General features: G+C 53.7%; 1 protein-coding gene across 3 annotated transcripts in view; it reads left to right on the top strand.

Moving 5' to 3' along the window:
• Positions 1-6265: 6265 nt before the first annotated feature.
• Positions 6266-19021, top strand: part of SPAG17 (sperm associated antigen 17) — a 274209-nt gene continuing 261453 nt past the window's right edge. For all 3 annotated transcript variants that reach the window (XM_083171479.1, XM_083171477.1, XM_083171478.1), the window contains exon 1: positions 6266-6399. In XM_083171479.1, the coding sequence (XP_083027605.1) occupies positions 6301-6399 (99 nt within the window). In that variant the 5' untranslated portion in view covers positions 6266-6300. The remainder of the gene's footprint in view (positions 6400-19021) is intronic.

Here is a 19021-nt window from a genome sequence, read left to right as displayed (position 1 = left end):
TGCTGGGAGGTATGTGATACAGAGCACTGTGTCCCCCCTGAATGGGTTATGCTGGGAGGTATGTGATACAGAGCACTGTGTCCCCCCTGAATGGGTTATGTTGGGAGGTATGTGATACAGAGCACTGTGTCCTCCCTGAATGGGGCATGCTGGGAGGTATGTGATAGAGAGCACTGTGTCCCCCCTGAATGGGGCATGCTGGGAGGTATGTGATACAGAGCACTGTGTCCCCCCTGAAGGGGTCATGTTGGGAGGTATGTGATACAGAGCACTGTGTCCACCCTGAATGGGGCATGCTGGGAGGTATGTGATACAGAGCACTGTTTCCCCCCTGAATGGGGCGTGTTGGGAGGTATGTGATACAGAGCACTGTGTCCCCCCTGAATGGGGCGTGCCGGGAGGTATGTGATACAGAGCACTGTGTCCCCCCTGAATGGGTTGTGTTGGGAGGTATGTGATACAGAGCACTGTGTCCCCCCCTGAATGGGTCGTGCTGGGAGGTATGTGATACAGAGCACTGTGTCCCCCCCTGAATGGGGCGTGCCGGGAGGTATGTGATACAGAGCACTGTGTCCCCCCCTGAATGGGGCGTGCCGGGAGGTATGTGATACAGAGCACTGTGTCCCCCCCTGAATGGGGCATGCTGGGAGGTATGCGATGCAGAGCACTGTGTCCCCCCTGAATGGGGCATGCTGGGAGGTATGCGATGCAGAGCACTGTGTCCCCCCTGAATGGGGCATGCTGGGAGGTATGTGATACAGAGTACTGTGTCCCCCCTGAATGGGGCATGCTGGGAGGTATGTGATACAGAGCACTGTGTCCCCCCTGAATGGGTTATGCTGGGAGGTATGTGATACAGAGCACTGTGTCCCCCCTGAATGGGGCATGCTGGGAGGTATGTGATACAGAGCACTGTGTCCCCCCTGAATGGGTTATGTTGGGAGGTATGTGATACAGAGCACTGTGTCCTCCCTGAATGGGGCATGCTGGGAGGTATGTGATACAGAGCACTGTGTCCCCCCTGAATGGGTCATGCTGGGAGGTATGCGATACAGAGCACTGTGCCCCCCCTGAATGGGGCATGCTGGGAGGTATGTGATACAGAGCACTGTGTCCCCCCTGAATGGGGCATGCTGGGAGGTATGCGATACAGAGCACTGTGCCCCCCCTGAATGGGGCATGCTGGGAGGTATGCGATACAGAGCACTGTGTCCCCCCTGAATGGGGCATGCTGGGAGGTATGTGATACAGAGCACTGTGTCCCCCCTGAATGGGGCATGCTGGGAGGTATGCGATACAGAGCACTGTGTCCACCCTGAATGGGTCATGTTGGGAGGTATGTAATACAGAGCACTGTTTCCCCCCTGAGTGGGGCATGCTGGGAGGTATGCGATACAGAGCACTGTGTCCCCCCTGAATGGGTCATGCTGGGAGGTATGTGATACAGAGCACTGTGTCCCCCCTGAATAGGTCATGCTGGGAGGTATGTGATACAGAGCACTGTGTCCCCCCTGAATGCGGCGTGTTGGGAGGTATGTGATACAGAGTACTGTGTCCCCCCTGAATGGGGCGTGCCGGGAGGTATGTGATACAGAGCACTGTGTCCCCCCTGAATGGAGCATGCTGGGAGGTATGTGATACAGAGCACTGTGTCCCCCCTGAATGGGTCATGTTGGGAGGTATGTGATACAGAGCACTGTGTCCCCCCTGAATGGGGCATGCTGGGAGGTATGCGATACAGAGCACTGTGTCCCCCCTGAATGGGTCATGCTGGGAGGTATGCGTTACAGAGCACTGTGTCCCCCCTGAATAGGTCATGCTGGGAGGTATGTGATACAGAGCACTGTGTCCCCCCTGAATGGGGCATGCTGGGAGGTATGCGATGCAGAGCACTGTGTCCCCCCTGAATGGGGCATGCCGGGAGGTATGTGATACAGAGCACTGTGTCCCCCCTGAATGGGGCATGTTGGGAGGTGTGTGATACAGAGCACTGTGTCCCCCCTGAATGGGGCATGCTGGGAGGTATGTGATACAGAGCACTGTGTCCCCCCTGAATGGGGCATGCTGGGAGGTATGTGATACAGAGCACTGTGTCCCCCCTGAATGGGGCATGCTGGGAGGTATGTGATACAGAGCACTGTGTCCCCCCTGAATGGGTTATGCTGGGAGGTATGTGATACAGAGCACTGTGTCCCCCCTGAATGGGGCATGCTGGGAGGTATGTGATACAGAGCACTGTGTCCCCCCTGAATGGGTTATGCTGGGAGGTATGTGATACAGAGCACTGTGTCCCCCCTGAATGGGTTATGTTGGGAGGTATGTGATACAGAGCACTGTGTCCTCCCTGAATGGGGCATGCTGGGAGGTATGTGATAGAGAGCACTGTGTCCCCCCTGAATGGGGCATGCTGGGAGGTATGTGATACAGAGCACTGTGTCCCCCCTGAAGGGGTCATGTTGGGAGGTATGTGATACAGAGCACTGTGTCCACCCTGAATGGGGCATGCTGGGAGGTATGTGATACAGAGCACTGTTTCCCCCCTGAATGGGGCGTGTTGGGAGGTATGTGATACAGAGCACTGTGTCCCCCCTGAATGGGGCGTGCCGGGAGGTATGTGATACAGAGCACTGTGTCCCCCCTGAATGGGTTGTGTTGGGAGGTATGTGATACAGAGCACTGTGTCCCCCCCCTGAATGGGTCGTGCTGGGAGGTATGTGATACAGAGCACTGTGTCCCCCCCTGAATGGGGCGTGCCGGGAGGTATGTGATACAGAGCACTGTGTCCCCCCCTGAATGGGGCGTGCCGGGAGGTATGTGATACAGAGAACTGTGTCCCCCCCTGAATGGGGCATGCTGGGAGGTATGCGATGCAGAGCACTGTGTCCCCCCTGAATGGGGCATGCTGGGAGGTATGCGATGCAGAGCACTGTGTCCCCCCTGAATGGGGCATGCTGGGAGGTATGCGATACAGAGCACTGTGTTCCCCCTGAATGGGGCATGCTGGGAGGTATGCGATACAGAGCACTGTGTCCCCCCTGAATGGGGCATGCTGGGAGGTATGTGATGCAGAGCACTGTGTCCCCCCTGAATGGGGCATGCTGGGAGGTATGTGATGCAGAGCACTGTGTCCCCCCTGAATGGGGCATGCTGGGAGGTATGCGATACAGAGCACTGTGTCCCCCCTGAATGGGGCATGCCGGGAGGTATGCGATGCAGAGCACTGTGTCCCCCTGAATGGGGCGTGCCGGGAGGTATGCGATGCAGAGCACTGTGTCCCCCCGGTATGCGATGCAGAGCACTGTGTCCCCCCCGAATGGGACGTGCTGGGAGGTATGCGATGCAGAGCACTGTGTCCCCCCTGAATGGGGCATGCTGGGAGGTATGCGATGCAGAGCACTGTGTCCCCCCCCCCGAATGGGACATGCTGGGAGGTATGCGATGCAGAGCACTGTGTCCCCCCTGAATGGGGCATGCTGGGAGGTATGCGATACAGAGCACTGTGTTCCCCCTGAATGGGGCATGCTGGGAGGTATGCGATACAGAGCACTGTGTCCCCCCTGAATGGGGCATGCTGGGAGGTATGTGATGCAGAGCACTGTGTCCCCCCTGAATGGGGCATGCTGGGAGGTATGCGATACAGAGCACTGTGTCCCCCCTGAATGGGGCATGCTGGGAGGTATGCGATGCAGAGCACTGTGTCCCCCTGAATGGGGCGTGCCGGGAGGTGTGCGATGCAGAGCACTGTGTCCCCCCCCCCCGAATGGGACATGCTGGGAGGTATGCGATGCAGAGCACTGTGTCCCCCCTGAATGGGGCATGCTGGGAGGTATGCGATACAGAGCACTGTGTTCCCCCTGAATGGGGCATGCTGGGAGGTATGCGATGCAGAGCACTGTGTCCCCCCTGAATGGGGCATGCTGGGAGGTATGCGATGCAGAGCACTGTGTCCCCCCCCCCGAATGGGACATGCTGGGAGGTATGCGATGCAGAGCACTGTGTCCCCCCTGAATGGGGCATGCTGGGAGGTATGCGATACAGAGCACTGTGTTCCCCCTGAATGGGGCATGCTGGGAGGTATGCGATACAGAGCACTGTGTCCCCCCTGAATGGGGCATGCTGGGAGGTATGCGATGCAGAGCACTGTGTCCCCCCTGAATGGGGCATGCTGGGAGGTATGCGATGCAGAGCGCTGTGTCCCCCCTGAATGGGGCATGCTGGGAGGTATGCGATGCAGAGCACTGTGTCCCCCCTGAATGGGTTATGCTGGGAGGTATGTGATACAGAGCACTGTGTCCCCCCTGAATGGGGCATGCTGGGAGGTATGTGATGCAGAGCACTGTGTCCCCCCTGAATGGGGCATGCTGGGAGGTATGCGATACAGAGCACTGTGTCCCCCCTGAATGGGGCATGCTGGGAGGTATGTGATGCAGAGCACTGTGTCCCCCTGAATGGGGCGTGCCGGGAGGTATGCGATGCAGAGCACTGTGTCCCCCCTGAATGGGGCATGCTGGGAGGTATGCGATGCAGAGCACTGTGTCCCCCCCCCCCCGAATGGGACATGCTGGGAGGTATTTGATGCAGAGCACTGTGTCCCCCCTGAATGGGGCATGCTGGGAGGTATGCGATACAGAGCACTGTGTTCCCCCTGAATGGGGCATGCTGGGAGGTATGTGATACAGAGCACTGTGTCCCCCCTGAATGGGGCATGCTGGGAGGTATGTGATGCAGAGCACTGTGTCCCCCCTGAATGGGGCATGCTGGGAGGTATGCGATACAGAGCACTGTGTCCCCCCTGAATGGGGCATGCTGGGAGGTATGCGATGCAGAGCACTGTGTCCCCCTGAATGGGGCGTGCCGGGAGGTGTGCGATGCAGAGCACTGTGTCCCCCCCCCCCCCGAATGGGACATGCTGGGAGGTATGCGATGCAGAGCACTGTGTCCCCCCTGAATGGGGCATGCTGGGAGGTATGCGATACAGAGCACTGTGTTCCCCCTGAATGGGGCATGCTGGGAGGTATGCGATGCAGAGCACTGTGTCCCCCCTGAATGGGGCATGCTGGGAGGTATGCGATGCAGAGCACTGTGTCCCCCCCCCCGAATGGGACATGCTGGGAGGTATGCGATGCAGAGCACTGTGTCCCCCCTGAATGGGGCATGCTGGGAGGTATGCGATACAGAGCACTGTGTTCCCCCTGAATGGGGCATGCTGGGAGGTATGCGATACAGAGCACTGTGTCCCCCCTGAATGGGGCATGCTGGGAGGTATGCGATGCAGAGCGCTGTGTCCCCCCTGAATGGGGCATGCTGGGAGGTATGCGATGCAGAGCGCTGTGTCCCCCCTGAATGGGGCATGCTGGGAGGTATGCGATGCAGAGCACTGTGTCCCCCCTGAATGGGTTATGCTGGGAGGTATGTGATACAGAGCACTGTGTCCCCCCTGAATGGGGCATGCTGGGAGGTATGTGATGCAGAGCACTGTGTCCCCCCTGAATGGGGCATGCTGGGAGGTATGCGATACAGAGCACTGTGTCCCCCCTGAATGGGGCATGCTGGGAGGTATGTGATGCAGAGCACTGTGTCCCCCCTGAATGGGGCATGCTGGGAGGTATGCGATACAGAGCACTGTGTCCCCCCTGAATGGGGCATGCTGGGAGGTATGTGATGCAGAGCACTGTGTCCCCCTGAATGGGGCATGCTGGGAGGTATGCGATACAGAGCACTGTGTCCCCCCTGAATGGGGCATGCTGGGAGGTATGCGATGCAGAGCACTGTGTCCCCCTGAATGGGGCATGCTGGGAGGTATGCGATACAGAGCACTGTGTCCCCCCTGAATGGGGCACGCTGGGAGGTATGCGATACAGAGCACTGTGTTCTCCCTGAATGGGGCATGCTGGGAGGTATGCGATACAGAGCACTGTGTTCTCCCTGAATGGGGCATGCTGGGAGGTATGCGATGCAGAGCACTGTGTCCCCCTGAATGGGGCGTGCCGGGAGGTATGTGATACAGAGCACTGTGTCCCCCCTGAATGGGGCATGCTGGGAGGTATGCGATACAGAGCACTGTGTTCTCCCTGAATGGGGCATGCTGGGAGGTATGCGATGCAGAGCACTGTGTCCCCCTGAATGGGGCGTGCCGGGAGGTGTGGTATATACTGTTACATTACATATAGATGAGTATATCCACGACTTGTGCAGAGAACCTTGCAGCAGCAGCAGCAGCAGGGAGTGGGCGGAGCCTCGGGGCCCGGCCGTTGCTAGGAGACCAGGCGCGTCTCCCGGAAGTACACAGAGCCATCAGACATGAGTCCTAAGCGGTCCAAGAGCTCGGCGTCCTCCGCCGCCGCCCCCGGGGGTTCCCGGTCCTGGGAGTCCGCGCTCATCAGCGCCCAACTGGAGGAGGTACTGTGCCCGATGCTCGCTGATGTACTTACCCCTGTGCCCCCCCCACACACACACTGTCCTGTCCCCCCCATTATGTACCCCCAGTTCTGTCCTCGCTATGTACCACCACTGTCCTGTCACCCCTGTGTGCTGACCCTCACTGTCCTGGGAGTGTGCAGTGACCCCACTATCGTTGTGGCGGCGTGTGGTGACCCCACTATCGGTGTGGCGGCGTGTGGTGACCCCACTATCGGTGTGACGGCGTGTGGTGACCCCATTATCGTTGTGGCGGCGTGTGGTGACCCCACTATCGGTGTGACGGCGTGTGGTGACCCCATTATCGGTGTGGCGGCGTGTGGTGACCCCACTATCGGTGTGGCGGCGTGTGGTGACCCCACTATCGGTGTGGCGGCGTGTGGTGACCCCACTATTGGTGTGGTGGCGTGTGGTGACCCCACTATCGGTGTGGCGGCGTGTGATGACCCCACTATCGGTGTGGCGGCGTGTGGTGACCCCACTATCGGTGTGGCGGCGTGTGGTGACCCCACTATCGGTGTGGCGGCGTGTGGTGACCCCACTATCGGTGTGGCGGCGTGTGGTGACTCCACTATCGGTGTGGTGACCCCACTATCGGTGTGGTGACCCCACTATCGGTGTGGCGGCGTGTGATGACCCCACTATCGGTGTGGCGGCGTGTGGTGACCCCACTATCGGTGTGGCGGCGTGTGGTGACCCCACTATCGGTGTGGCGGCGTGCAGTGACCCCATTATCGTTGTGGCGGCGTGTGGTGACCCCACTATCGGTGTGACGGCGTGTGGTGACCCCATTATCGGTGTGGCGGCGTGTGGTGACCCCACTATCGGTGTGGCGGCGTGTGATGACCCCATTATCGGTGTGGGGGCGTGTAGTGACCCCACTATCGGTGTGGCGGCATGTGGTGACCCCACTATCGGTGTGGCGGCGTGTGGTGACCCCATTATCGGTGTGGCGGCGTGTGGTGACCCCACTATCGGTGTGGCGGCGTGTGGTGACCCCACTATTGGTGTGGTGGCGTGTGGTGACCCCACTATCGATGTGGCGGCATGTGGTGACCCCACTATCGGTGTGGCGGCGTGTGGTGACCCCACTATTGGTGTGGCGGCATGTGGTGACCCCACTATCGGTGTGGCGGCGTGTGGTGACCCCACTATCGGTGTGGCGGCGTGTGGTGACCCCACTATCGGTGTGGCGGCGTGTGGTGACCCCACTATCGGTGTGGCGGCGTGTGGTGACCCCATTATCGGTGTGGCGGCGTGTGGTGACCCCACTATCGGTGTGGCGGCGTGTGGTGACCCCACTATTGGTGTGGTGGCGTGTGGTGACCCCACTATCGGTGTGGCGGCGTGTGGTGACCCCACTATCGGTGTGGCGGCGTGTGATGACCCCACTATCGGTGTGGCGGCGTGTGGTGACCCCACTATCGGTGTGGCGGCGTGTGGTGACCCCACTATCGGTGTGGCGGCGTGTGATGACCCCACTATCGGTGTGGCGGCGTGTAGTGACCCCACTATCGGTGTGGCGGCGTGTAGTGACCCCACTATCGGTGTGGGGGCGTGTAGTGACCCCACTATCGGTGTGGGGGCGTGTGGCGACCCCACTATCGGTGTGGCGGCGTGTGGTGACCCCCACTATCGGTGTGGCGGCGTGTGGTGACCCCGCTATCGGTATGATGGCGTGTAGTGACCCCGCTATCGGTGTGGCGGCGTGTAGTGACCCCACTATCGGTGTGACAGTGTGTAGTGACCCCACTATCGGTGTGGCGGCGTGTAGTGACCCCACTATCTGTGTGGCGGCGTGTGGTGACCCCACTATCGGTGTGACGGCGTGTGGTGACCCCACTATCGGTGTGGGGGCGTGTGGTGACCCCACTATCGGTGTGGGGGCGTGTGGTGACCCCACTATCGGTGTGGCGGCGTGTGGTGACCCCGCTATCGGTGTGACGGCGTGTGGTGACCCCGCTTTCGGTGTGACGGCGTGTGGTGACCCCGCTATCGGTGTGGGGGCGTGTGGTGACCCCACTATCGGTGTGGCGGCGTGTAGTGACCAATGGCTTTCTATGCTGCTCAGACACCGGCAGTACATCCCTTATAATAATTGTCCTTCTGCTATTGATATATAGATAATTGTATGTACATGAGGCTTGTTACACTGTAACGATGCTTCCTACATGTTCCCCTGCAGCTGTCAGGAGGAATAGACGATATTACTGGTATAGATGGTGTCATCTATCCGCCCAGACTTGTAGATTTCTGTGTGACCCATCAGTGGCTCCGCGGTGACTTCCATATGTGCGGATCGTATTATACACATCTATGGTTACATAGCACGCTAAGGCCTGATTCAGCTTGGTATTGCTAAGCAGCGGTTGGGCTACATTCACGCATCCATTCGCATGCAAGCGCGCGGCCACAAAATCATTCGATAGTCACCAACCATCAAATCATTTTTTTTAGGCTTTCACAAATGAAAATCAGTCTGGAATCAGTCTGGAAATGTCAGAGAAAGGGGCAGTGCCCATATTTCTGACATGAAAACGGGACACTGAGCAATATATTGCCAGCGATCATATTGCCCCGTGTGTACGCAGCTTTAGGGGAGGGTGTGTGACGTCAGCACCAGGCCGGATATACCTGTATTAGGGGAGGGTGTGTGATGTCAGCACCAGGCCAGATATACCTGTATTAGGGGAGGGTGTGTGAAGTCCCTGGCTACTCTAAGGGGGGTATTCAATGTCAGGGGCACGGCTGTCGAGCTAGCGCGACAGCCGTGCCCCTGTCCCATTCTCGGTGAGCTCGCCTGGAGCTCGGCAGTCGGGATTCAATGTCCCGGCCGCCGAGCGGCGAGAAGGGGGCGTGGCCGCGAGTTGCGGCCGGGAAGTGACGAGCTGCAGCCGGCAGCTCGTCACTTCCCGGCTGTTCTCGGCAGAACGAGCCCGACAGCTAGAGATGTCGGGCTCGTTCTGACAGGAAACCCTGTTCAATGCTGTCGGGGAAGACAGCATTGAATAGGGCCCGTCGAGCATCTCCCCCACGGGAGATGCTCGACGGCGATTGAATCTCCCCCTTAGCCTGTGATTATTGGTGACCAGTGCAATAATCACTCAGTGGCAAGCGTGTAAATAAGGGTTCTGGACATCACACTATCTATCTATCTATCTATCTATCTATCTATCTATCTATCTATCTATCTATCTATATATATATATATATATATATATATATATATATATATATATATATATATATATATATATATAATCTATCTATCCAGAGCACACCCATAGAAGGTAACAATTGCCTCTAGACCAATCCCAGGGTCTGTACTGAATTTTATTGTTTTTTAATCCAATTAAGCAAACTCCACCAAGAAATTAGCCTGGGTCCATGAGAATCATACATTGGGTCTTCCCAGATCATTCGAAGCCTTCATTGCCATTTTAGCCTGAGAAAGGTTCTTCGGTTGTACAAGGACGCATTTAACCACCTTGTTATGAATTGTTTCTTGTGAAAGCTGCCCCTAATAATTCTTATGATCCGCAAACCCCTGATGAAGTCCCGTTAAGGGGCGAAACGCGTCTGGTATCCTCATCTACTATTTCCAAGTATCTGAAATATCTCAATGAAAATTGTAAAGATCTGGAATAACTGCTACCACTGTGTGGAATAAGAGGCTTTTTAATAAATATTTAAAATTATATGGACTTTCTTCTATTTGCTAGTGTGAATTAACTTAAGGCTTAATTGTGAAGATCGACACAAGGGGCACCAACTTACGATTGTACTCCATATTTCCCCCCATCCCCTATGCAACAGGGGATATTGTAAGCTAGGCGACCCCCACACAGTTATCCTAATTTCTGTGGCACAACACAAGGGTCTGTTCTAAATCTATCTATCTGATACTGAGGTGAAGTACTGCCATTGACCACTAGAGGCCACTTAACGGACCAAATTCCTCCTTTGTGTGCTGGAAGATGTCATAACAGAGAGTGAAAGCAATTTTTGCAGGGACACTGATTTTTTTTCGAACTTGCTGGATATGGAGAGAGGGAGCTGAGAGGACAGGGATTGGAGTTAGGAGCAGATAGGGACTGGTGGTGGGTTAGGGAGTTTGTGAGCTAACAACTGTCACAGTTCAAAGTGAAAGTACATTGCTTGGCAGCTGGTAGACTGGCACAGAACTGCGTGCACATTGCTGGCTGCGGGGAAGCATCATACAAAGATGGGGGTGGGGTGGAGAGTTTGTGGCCTGAAAACTGTCACAGCGCAAAGTGAAAGTACATTGCAGAAGCCGCCATTTTGCCGGGCTTTTAACTAGTTTATAAAAATAAAGGAGCAGTAACTTGTCTCTGCACCCTCCGGTTGATAAATAAGCCCCCGCCATGTAGGAGAAGACGCCTCGGCCTGGCAGTTTGTGGGATTACTGCCGATGCCGGACGGCGTGACCGGCTCCTAAACTCTGTATAACGTTGCCAATAGTGTATGTGTGCCGGACAAACAGACGCGCCCGCAGAGCCCCGCAGACTTCCGTACACATATTTATCCAAACACCCCTCATTATAGATGGCCACAGACACCTCCGGGAGCTGCCGCGTCACCCAGTTATACATTCTGGAGCAATACATTGACATAAGCAAAAGGAAAAACAACTTTGGGAGCCAGCGAACGATGCAGACACAGGCGAGGGGACTGGGCTGGGGGGGGGGGGGGGGGGACGAGGGGCTCTGCTCAGTGCTTTGCTTCTGATGGATTTGATGGGACCCATGATTTGAGGTTCACAATGGAAGCTGAGTTAGGCGGCGATATTTAGTCACAGGATTTAATGGCTTATTGCTGAATATCCCCCTTCCATGTCATGGCTTATTACGCAGAGGCAGCTGCTTGTTCCACATCTGTCCGGGAAATATTGGCCAAAGGGGGAACAAATGGACAAGCTACACGCATAAAGTCACATATAACATGGCGCTCAGGGTGCTGATCAGTCAGGGATTGTAGCTGTGATCAGCACCGTGTGCACTATGGTATCATTGTTCATGTATGAGCCCCCTGGCACTTGTCACAGGTGTCCTGCAGCGCCCCCCGCTGATCAGCTGTGGGAGTGTCAAATATTCAACCAAAGATGGCTGCAAAAATGTTGTCTCTTCTGAGACCCCTACCAGCCTGTGTGTGATGTCATCATCTAACGGCACTAACAGGCCACAGTGACTACCTAACGGGCTGCGTGTGATGTCATCATCTAATTGCACTAACAGGCCGCAGTGACCCCCTACCAGCCTGTGTGTGATGTCATCATCTAATTGCACTAACAGGCCGCAGTGACCCCCTACCAGCCTGTGTGTGATGTCATCATCTAACTACACTAATAGTCCCAGTGACCCCCTACCAGCTTGTGTGTGATGTCATCATCTAACCGCACTAACATGTCACAGTGACCCCCTAACAGGCTGCGTGTGATGTCATCACCTTATCACACTAATAGTCCCAGTGACCCCTTCTAGCCTGTGAGTAATGTCATCATCTAACCGCAGTAACAGGCCACAGTGACCCCCTAACAGGCTGCATGTGATGTCATAATCTAACCGCACTAACAGGCTGCAGTGACTCCCTACCAGCCTGTGTGTGATGTCATCATCTAACCGCACTAACAGGCCACAGTGACCCCCTAACGGGCTGCGTGTGATGTCATCATCTAACCGCACTAACAGGTCAGTGACCCCTACCAGCCTGCGTGTGATGTCATCATCAAACCGCACTAACAGGCCACAGTGACCCCTTTCCTCTGTAACGGCACATTTTGTGGTTAATGCCTCCAGCCTGCCCTAGCACCGCTTTACCCCGGTAGAGGCATACTCTGTGGTTAATGACCCCGCCCTGTCATATCTGATATTTGCCACTTACTGAAATACATATGACTGTTAATATTTTGCACCTGTTGTAGGATTTTGTGTTTCCTTTTCACCAGATCCAGCAATGTAATGAAGCTCTGTGCAAACAGAGAGGCTTATACCAAGGCTAACGGGGCAGAGGGTGTCTGGGAAGCCAGGGGCCTAACATGGGCTGGGGTAATGGTGGGACTCGGCACTCTCCGCACTCCTGTCCGGCACACACAGGGTTATACAGTGATATGGCGCATTCTGCCTGTGGGAAAGGAAAACTACACATTATCATGCTAAAAAAGGCAAGAAAACAATATGTTCCGAGTCCATATACAGTGATATGGCGCATTCTGCCTGTGGGAAAGGAAAACTACACATTATCATGCGTCCAGCTGTCCAGATAATTGATATGTGAGCCGGGCTCAGATCGTATATAACTCAAGTGATGGACTGTGTAATGGCCGCTCTCGCGCAGTAGGTGCAGTCTCTGTAATGGCCGCTCTCACGCAGTAAGTGAATGGCGCAATCCTGTCTGTAATGGCCGCTCTCACGCAGTAAGTGTGGTGTCTGTAATGGCCGCTCTCACGCAGTAAGTGTGGTGTCTGTAATGGCCGCTCTCACGCAGTAAGTGTGGTCTCTGTAATGGCCGCTCTCACGCAGTAAGTGTGGTCTCTGTAATGGCCGCTCTCACGCAGTAAGTGTGGTCTCTGTAATGGCCGCTCTCACGCAGTAAGTGTGGTCTCTGTAATGGCCGCTCTCACGCAGTAAGTGTGGTCTCTGTAATGGCCGCTCTCACGCAGTCGGTACGATCTCTGTAATGGCCGCTCTCACGCAGTAAGTGTGGTCTCTGTAATGGGCGCTCTCACGCAGTAAGTGTGGTCTCTGTAATGGCCGCTCTCACGCAGTAAGTGTGGTCTCTGTAATGGCCGCTCTCACGCAGTAAATGTGGTCTCTGTAATGGCCGCTCTCACGCAGTAAGTGTGGTGTCTGTAATGGCCGCTCTCACGCAGTAAGTGTGGTCTCTGTAATGGCCGCTCTCACGCAGTAAGTGTGGTCTCTGTAATGGCCGCTCTCACGCAGTAAGTGTGGTCTCTGTAATGGCCGCTCTCACGCAGTCGGTACGATCTCTGTAATGGCCGCTCTCACGCAGTAAGTGTGGTCTCTGTAATGGGCGCTCTCACGCAGTAAGTGTGGTCTCTGTAATGGCCGCTCTCACGCAGTAAGTGTGGTCTCTGTAATGGCCGCTCTCACGCAGTAAATGTGGTCTCTGTAATGGCCGCTCTCACGCAGTAAGTGTGGTGTCTGTAATGGCCGCTCTCACGCAGTAAGTGTGGTCTCTGTAATGGCCGCTCTCACGCAGTAAATGTGGTCTCTGTAATGGCCGCTCTCACGCAGTAAGTGTGGTGTCTGTAATGGCCGCTCTCACGCAGTAAGTGTGGTCTCTGTAATGGCCGCTCTCACGCAGTCGGTACGATCTCTGTAATGGCCGCTCTCACGCAGTAAGTGTGGTCTCTGTAATGGGCGCTCTCACGCAGTTGGTACGGTCTCTGTAATGGCCGCTCTCGCGCAGTAGGTGTGGTCTCTGTAATGGGCGCTCTCACGCAGTTGGTACGGTCTCTGTAATGGCCGCTCTCACGCAGTAGGTGCAGTCTCTGTAATGGCCTCTCTCAAGCAGTCGGTACGATCTCTGTAATGTTCGCTCTCACGCAGTCGGTACGGTCTCTGTAATGGCCGCTCTCACGCAGTAAGTGTGGTCTCTGTAATGGCCGCTCTCACGCAGTCGGTACGGTCTCTGTAATGGCCGCTCTCGCGCAGTAGGTGCAGTCTCTGTAATGGCCGCTCTCGCGCAGTCGGTACGATCTCTGTAATGTTCGCTCTCACGCAGTCGGTACGGTCTCCTTAATGGCCGCTCTCACGCAGTAAGTGTGGTCTCTGTAATGACCGCTCTCACGCAGTAAGTGTGGTCTCTGTAATGGCCGCTCTCACGCAGTCGGTACGATCTCTGTAATGGCCGCTCTCACGCAGTAAGTGTGGTCTCTGTAATGGCCGCTCTCGCGCAGTTGGTACGGTCTCTGTAATGGCCGCTCTCACGCAGTCGGTGTGGTCTCTGTAATGGCCGCTCTCACGCAGTCGGTGCAGTCTCTGTAATGGCCGCTCTCACGCATTAAGTCTGGTCTCTGTAATGGCCGCTCTCACGCAGTCGGTGTGGTCTCTGTAATGGCCGCTCTCACGCAGTCGGTACGGTCTCTGTAATGGCCGCTCTCACGCAGTCGGTGTGGTCTCTGTAATGGCCGCTCTCATGCAGTCGGTACGGTCTCTGTAATGGCCGCTCTCACGCAGTCGGTGTGGTCTCTGTAATGGCCGCTCTCACGCAGTTGGTACGGTCTCTGTAATGGCCGCTCTCACACAGTAAGTGTGGTGTCTGTAATGGCCGCTCTCACGCAGTAGGTGTGGTCTCTGTAATGGCCGCTCTCACGCAGTCGGTACGATCTCTGTAATGGCCGCTCTCACGCAGTAAGTGTGGTCTCTGTAATGGCCGCTCTCACGCAGTCGGTACGATCTCTGTAATGGCCGCTCTCACGCAGTAAGTGTGGTCTCTGTAATGGGCGCTCTCACGCAGTAAGTGTGGTCTCTGTAATGGGCGCTCTCACGCAGTCGGTGTGGTCTCTGTAATGGCCGCTCTCACGCAGTCGGTACGATCTCTGTAATGGCCGCTCTCACGCAGTAGGTGCAGTCTCTGTAATGGCCACTCTCACGCAGTCGGTACGTTCTCTGTAATGGCCGCTCTCACGCAGTAAGTGTGGTCTCTGTAATGGCCGCTCTCACGCAGTCGGTGCGGTCTCTGTAATGGCCGCTCTCACGCAGTCGGTACGGTCTCTGTAATGGCCGCTCTCACGCAGTAAGTGTGGTCTCTGTAATGGCCGCTCTCACGCAGTCGGTACGGTCTCTGTAATGGCCGCTCTCACGCAGTCGGTACGGTCTCTGTAATGGCTGCTCTCACACAGTCGGTGTGGTCTCTGTATTGGCCGCTGTCACGCAGTCGGTGTGGTCTCTGTAATGGCCGCTCTCGCGCAGTTGGTACGGTCTCTGTAATGGCCGCTCTCACACAGTCGATGTGGTCTCTGTAATGGCCGCTCTCGCGCAGTTGGTACGGTCTCTGTAATGGCCGCTCTCACACAGTCGGTACGGTCTCTGTAATGGGCGCTCTCTGGTAACTGGTGTCTACACAACCAAAAGGTTGACATGAGTTTAAAAAAAAAAAACTTTTTTTGCTGTCTGTCTGCAAATGTCGACATGGGCACCGTATAAGTGTACCGCCTTGCTTCGGGCACGGTTATATTCCCCCCCTCCATTTAATAAAAATACAAATTGTGTCATTACCTGTTGACCTAATGACTGTCAACCTTTTTTACTGTCGACCATACAGCGACATCCCCTTATAATCGCAGGCAGCAGATTAGTAAATGATTGGTGCGCCGCTCCCATGGCGTAATGTGACTTTATCCCTGACAGCAGCGATTTCCATTCCTCAGCCCTGCAGATATTCCTGGCGTTGTGCAGTTTGCTGAGAGTTACAGAGACGGTCTGTAAGTTATTTAGGATCTGGGAAACGCTTCCTCACTTAGAACGTTAGATTGCTGCTGTCTTTTCTTTAATTCCTCGTTTAGTGATTTATTGCCCAGAATGCAGCAGCAGTGGGTGTCTGCGCTTTGATGTCCAAACTTCACATGCATTTTTTATTCCATCAAAGGACGGCGAAAGATGGACGGAGGAGAAACTGTAAAATAATTAGTATTTTCTGGTCATTATTTATGTTCAGGAATTATTCTTTAAAGTGTTTCCAGCATCACCTACACAAAGCACAGGCAGCCATGTTATAGCTTAACCCATGCACGTTCCATACACTATATGCTATAAATACGTATAGGAGGCACGAGGCACCATGGAAAAATAGATCATTGATCACTAGGAGCCAGTGACATCACTGAGAGCGCAGCCTATCCAGTCACTAGGAGCCAGTGACATCACTGAGAGCGCAGCCTATCCAGTCACTAGGAGCCAGTGACATCGCTGAGAATGCAGCCTATCCAGTCACTAGGAGCCAGTGACATCACTGAGAGCGCAGCCTATCCAGTCACTAGGAGCCAGTGACATCACTGAGAGCGCAGCCTATCCAGTCACTAGGAGCCAGTGACATCGCTGAGAATGCAGCCTATCCAGTCACTAGGAACTATTGATGTATCCAGTCACTAGGAGCCAGTGACATCGCTGAGAATGCAGCCTATCCAGTCACTAGGAGCCAGTGACATCACTGAGAGCGCAGCCTATCCAGTCACTAGGAGCCAGTGACATCACTGAGAGCGCAGCCTATCCAGTCACTAGGAGCCAGTGACATCGCTGAGAATGCAGCCTATCCAGTCACTAGGAACTATTGATGTATCCAGTCACTAGGAGCCAGTGACATCACTGAGAGTGCAGCCTATCCAGTCACTAGGAGCCAGTGACATCAATGAGAGTGCAGCCTATCCAGTCACTAGAAGCCAGTGACATCACTGAGAATGCAGCCTATCCAGTCACTAGGAACTATTGATGTATCCAGTCACTAGGAGCCAGTGACATCACTAAGAGTGCAGCCTATCCAGTCACTAGGAACCAGTGACATCACTGTGAGTGCAGCCTAACCTGTCACTAGGAGCCAGTGACATCACTGGGAGTCTGAGACAGACCCAGGCAATGTCATTTAATGACTGTAATAAACAATATATAATAATAAAAAAGGCCCTATTCTTAAATATAGAGGAGGTGCCTCATATGTCAGTGGTTCCATCTGGATTGATGGTCTGTTTCCGTGCGAGCGGATAGATGTAGGGATACCCATACCAGCCGATGGCCGTACACCGATACCCATACCAGCCGATGGCCGTACACCGATACCCATACCAGCCGATGGCCGTACACCGATACCCATACCAGCCGATGGCCGTACACCGATACCCATACCAGCCGATGGCCGTACACCGATTCCCATACCTGCCGATGGCCGTACACAGATTCCCATACCTGCCGATGGCCGTACACCGATACCCATACCAGCCGATGGCCGTACACCGATGGCCGTACACCGATGCCCATACCAGCCGATGGCCTTACATGGATTTACATACATATCAATACAGAAATGTGATGCACTGGGCTATAATACATGTGAGAAGCGCTGCGGAATATGTGTGCGCTATATAATAACTGGTAATAATAGTCTCTGTACAGCGCTGTGGTATATGTGTGCACTATATAATAACTGGTAATAATAGTCTCTGTACAGCGCTGTGGAATATGTGTGCGCTATATAATAACTGGTAATAATATTCTCTGTACAGCGCTGCGGAATATGTGTGTGCTATATAATAACTGGTAATAATATTCTCTGTACAGCGCTGCGGAATATGTGTGCGCTATATAATAACTGGTGATAATAGTCTCTGTACAGCGCTGTGGTATATGTGTGCACTATATAATAACTGGTAATAATAGTCTCTGTACAGCGCTGTGGAATATGTGTGCGCTATATAATAACTGGTAATAATATTCTCTGTACAGCGCTGCGGAATATGTGTGTGCTATATAATAACTGGTAATAATATTCTCTGTACAGCGCTGCGGAATATGTGTGCGCTATATAATAACTGGTGATAATAATCTCTGTACAGAGCTGCGGAATATGTGTGCGCTATATAATAACTGGTAATAATAGTCTCTGTACAGTGCTGCGGAATATGTGTGCGCAATATAATAACTGGTAATAATATTCTCTGTACAGCGCTGCGGAATATGTGTGCGCTATATAATAACTGGTAATAATAGTCTCTGTACAGTGCTGCGGAATATGTGTGCGCAATATAATAACTGGTAATAATATTCTCTGTACAGCGCTGTGGAATATGTGTGCGCTATATAATAACTGGTAATAATAATCTCTGTGCAGCGCTGCGGAATATGTGTGCGCTATATAATAACTGGTAATACTAATCTCTGTACAGCGCTGCGGAATATGTGTGCGCTATATAATAACTGGTAATAATAGTCTCTGTACAGTGCTGCGGAATATGTGTGCGCAATATAATAACTGGTAATAATATTCTCTGTACAGCGCTGTGGAATATGTGTGCGCTATATAATAACTGGTAATAATAGTCTCTGTACAGTGCTGCGGAATATGTGTGCGCAATATAATAACTGGTAATAATATTCTCTGTACAGCGCTGTGGAATATGTGTGCGCTATATAATAACTGGTAATAATCTCTGTACAGCGCTGCGGAATATGTGTGCGCTATATAAATAACTGGTAATAATATCCTCTGTACAGCGCTGCGGAATATGTGTGCGCTATATAATAACTGGTAATAATATTCTCTGTACAGCGCTGCGGAATATGTGTGCACTATATAATAACTGGTAATAATAATCTCTGTACAGCGCTGCGGAATATGTGTGTGCTATATAATAACTGGTAATAATAGTCTCTGTACAGTGCTGTGGAATATGTGTGCGCTATATAATAACTGGTAATAATATTCTCTGTACAGCGCTGCGGAATATGTGTGCGCTATATAATAACTGGTAATAATAGTCTCTGTACAGCGCTGCGGAATATGTGTGCGCTATATAATAACTGGTAATAATAATCTCTGTACAGCGCTGCGGAATATGTGTGCGCTATATAAT

Source organism: Crinia signifera, chromosome 2 (assembly GCF_055691185.1).
Source record: "Crinia signifera chromosome 2, ASM5569118v1, whole genome shotgun sequence".
Classification (NCBI taxonomy): domain Eukaryota; kingdom Metazoa; phylum Chordata; class Amphibia; order Anura; family Myobatrachidae; genus Crinia; species Crinia signifera.
Note: the sequence above shows the minus strand (reverse complement) of the source record. Positions and strands in the feature narration are given on the sequence as shown.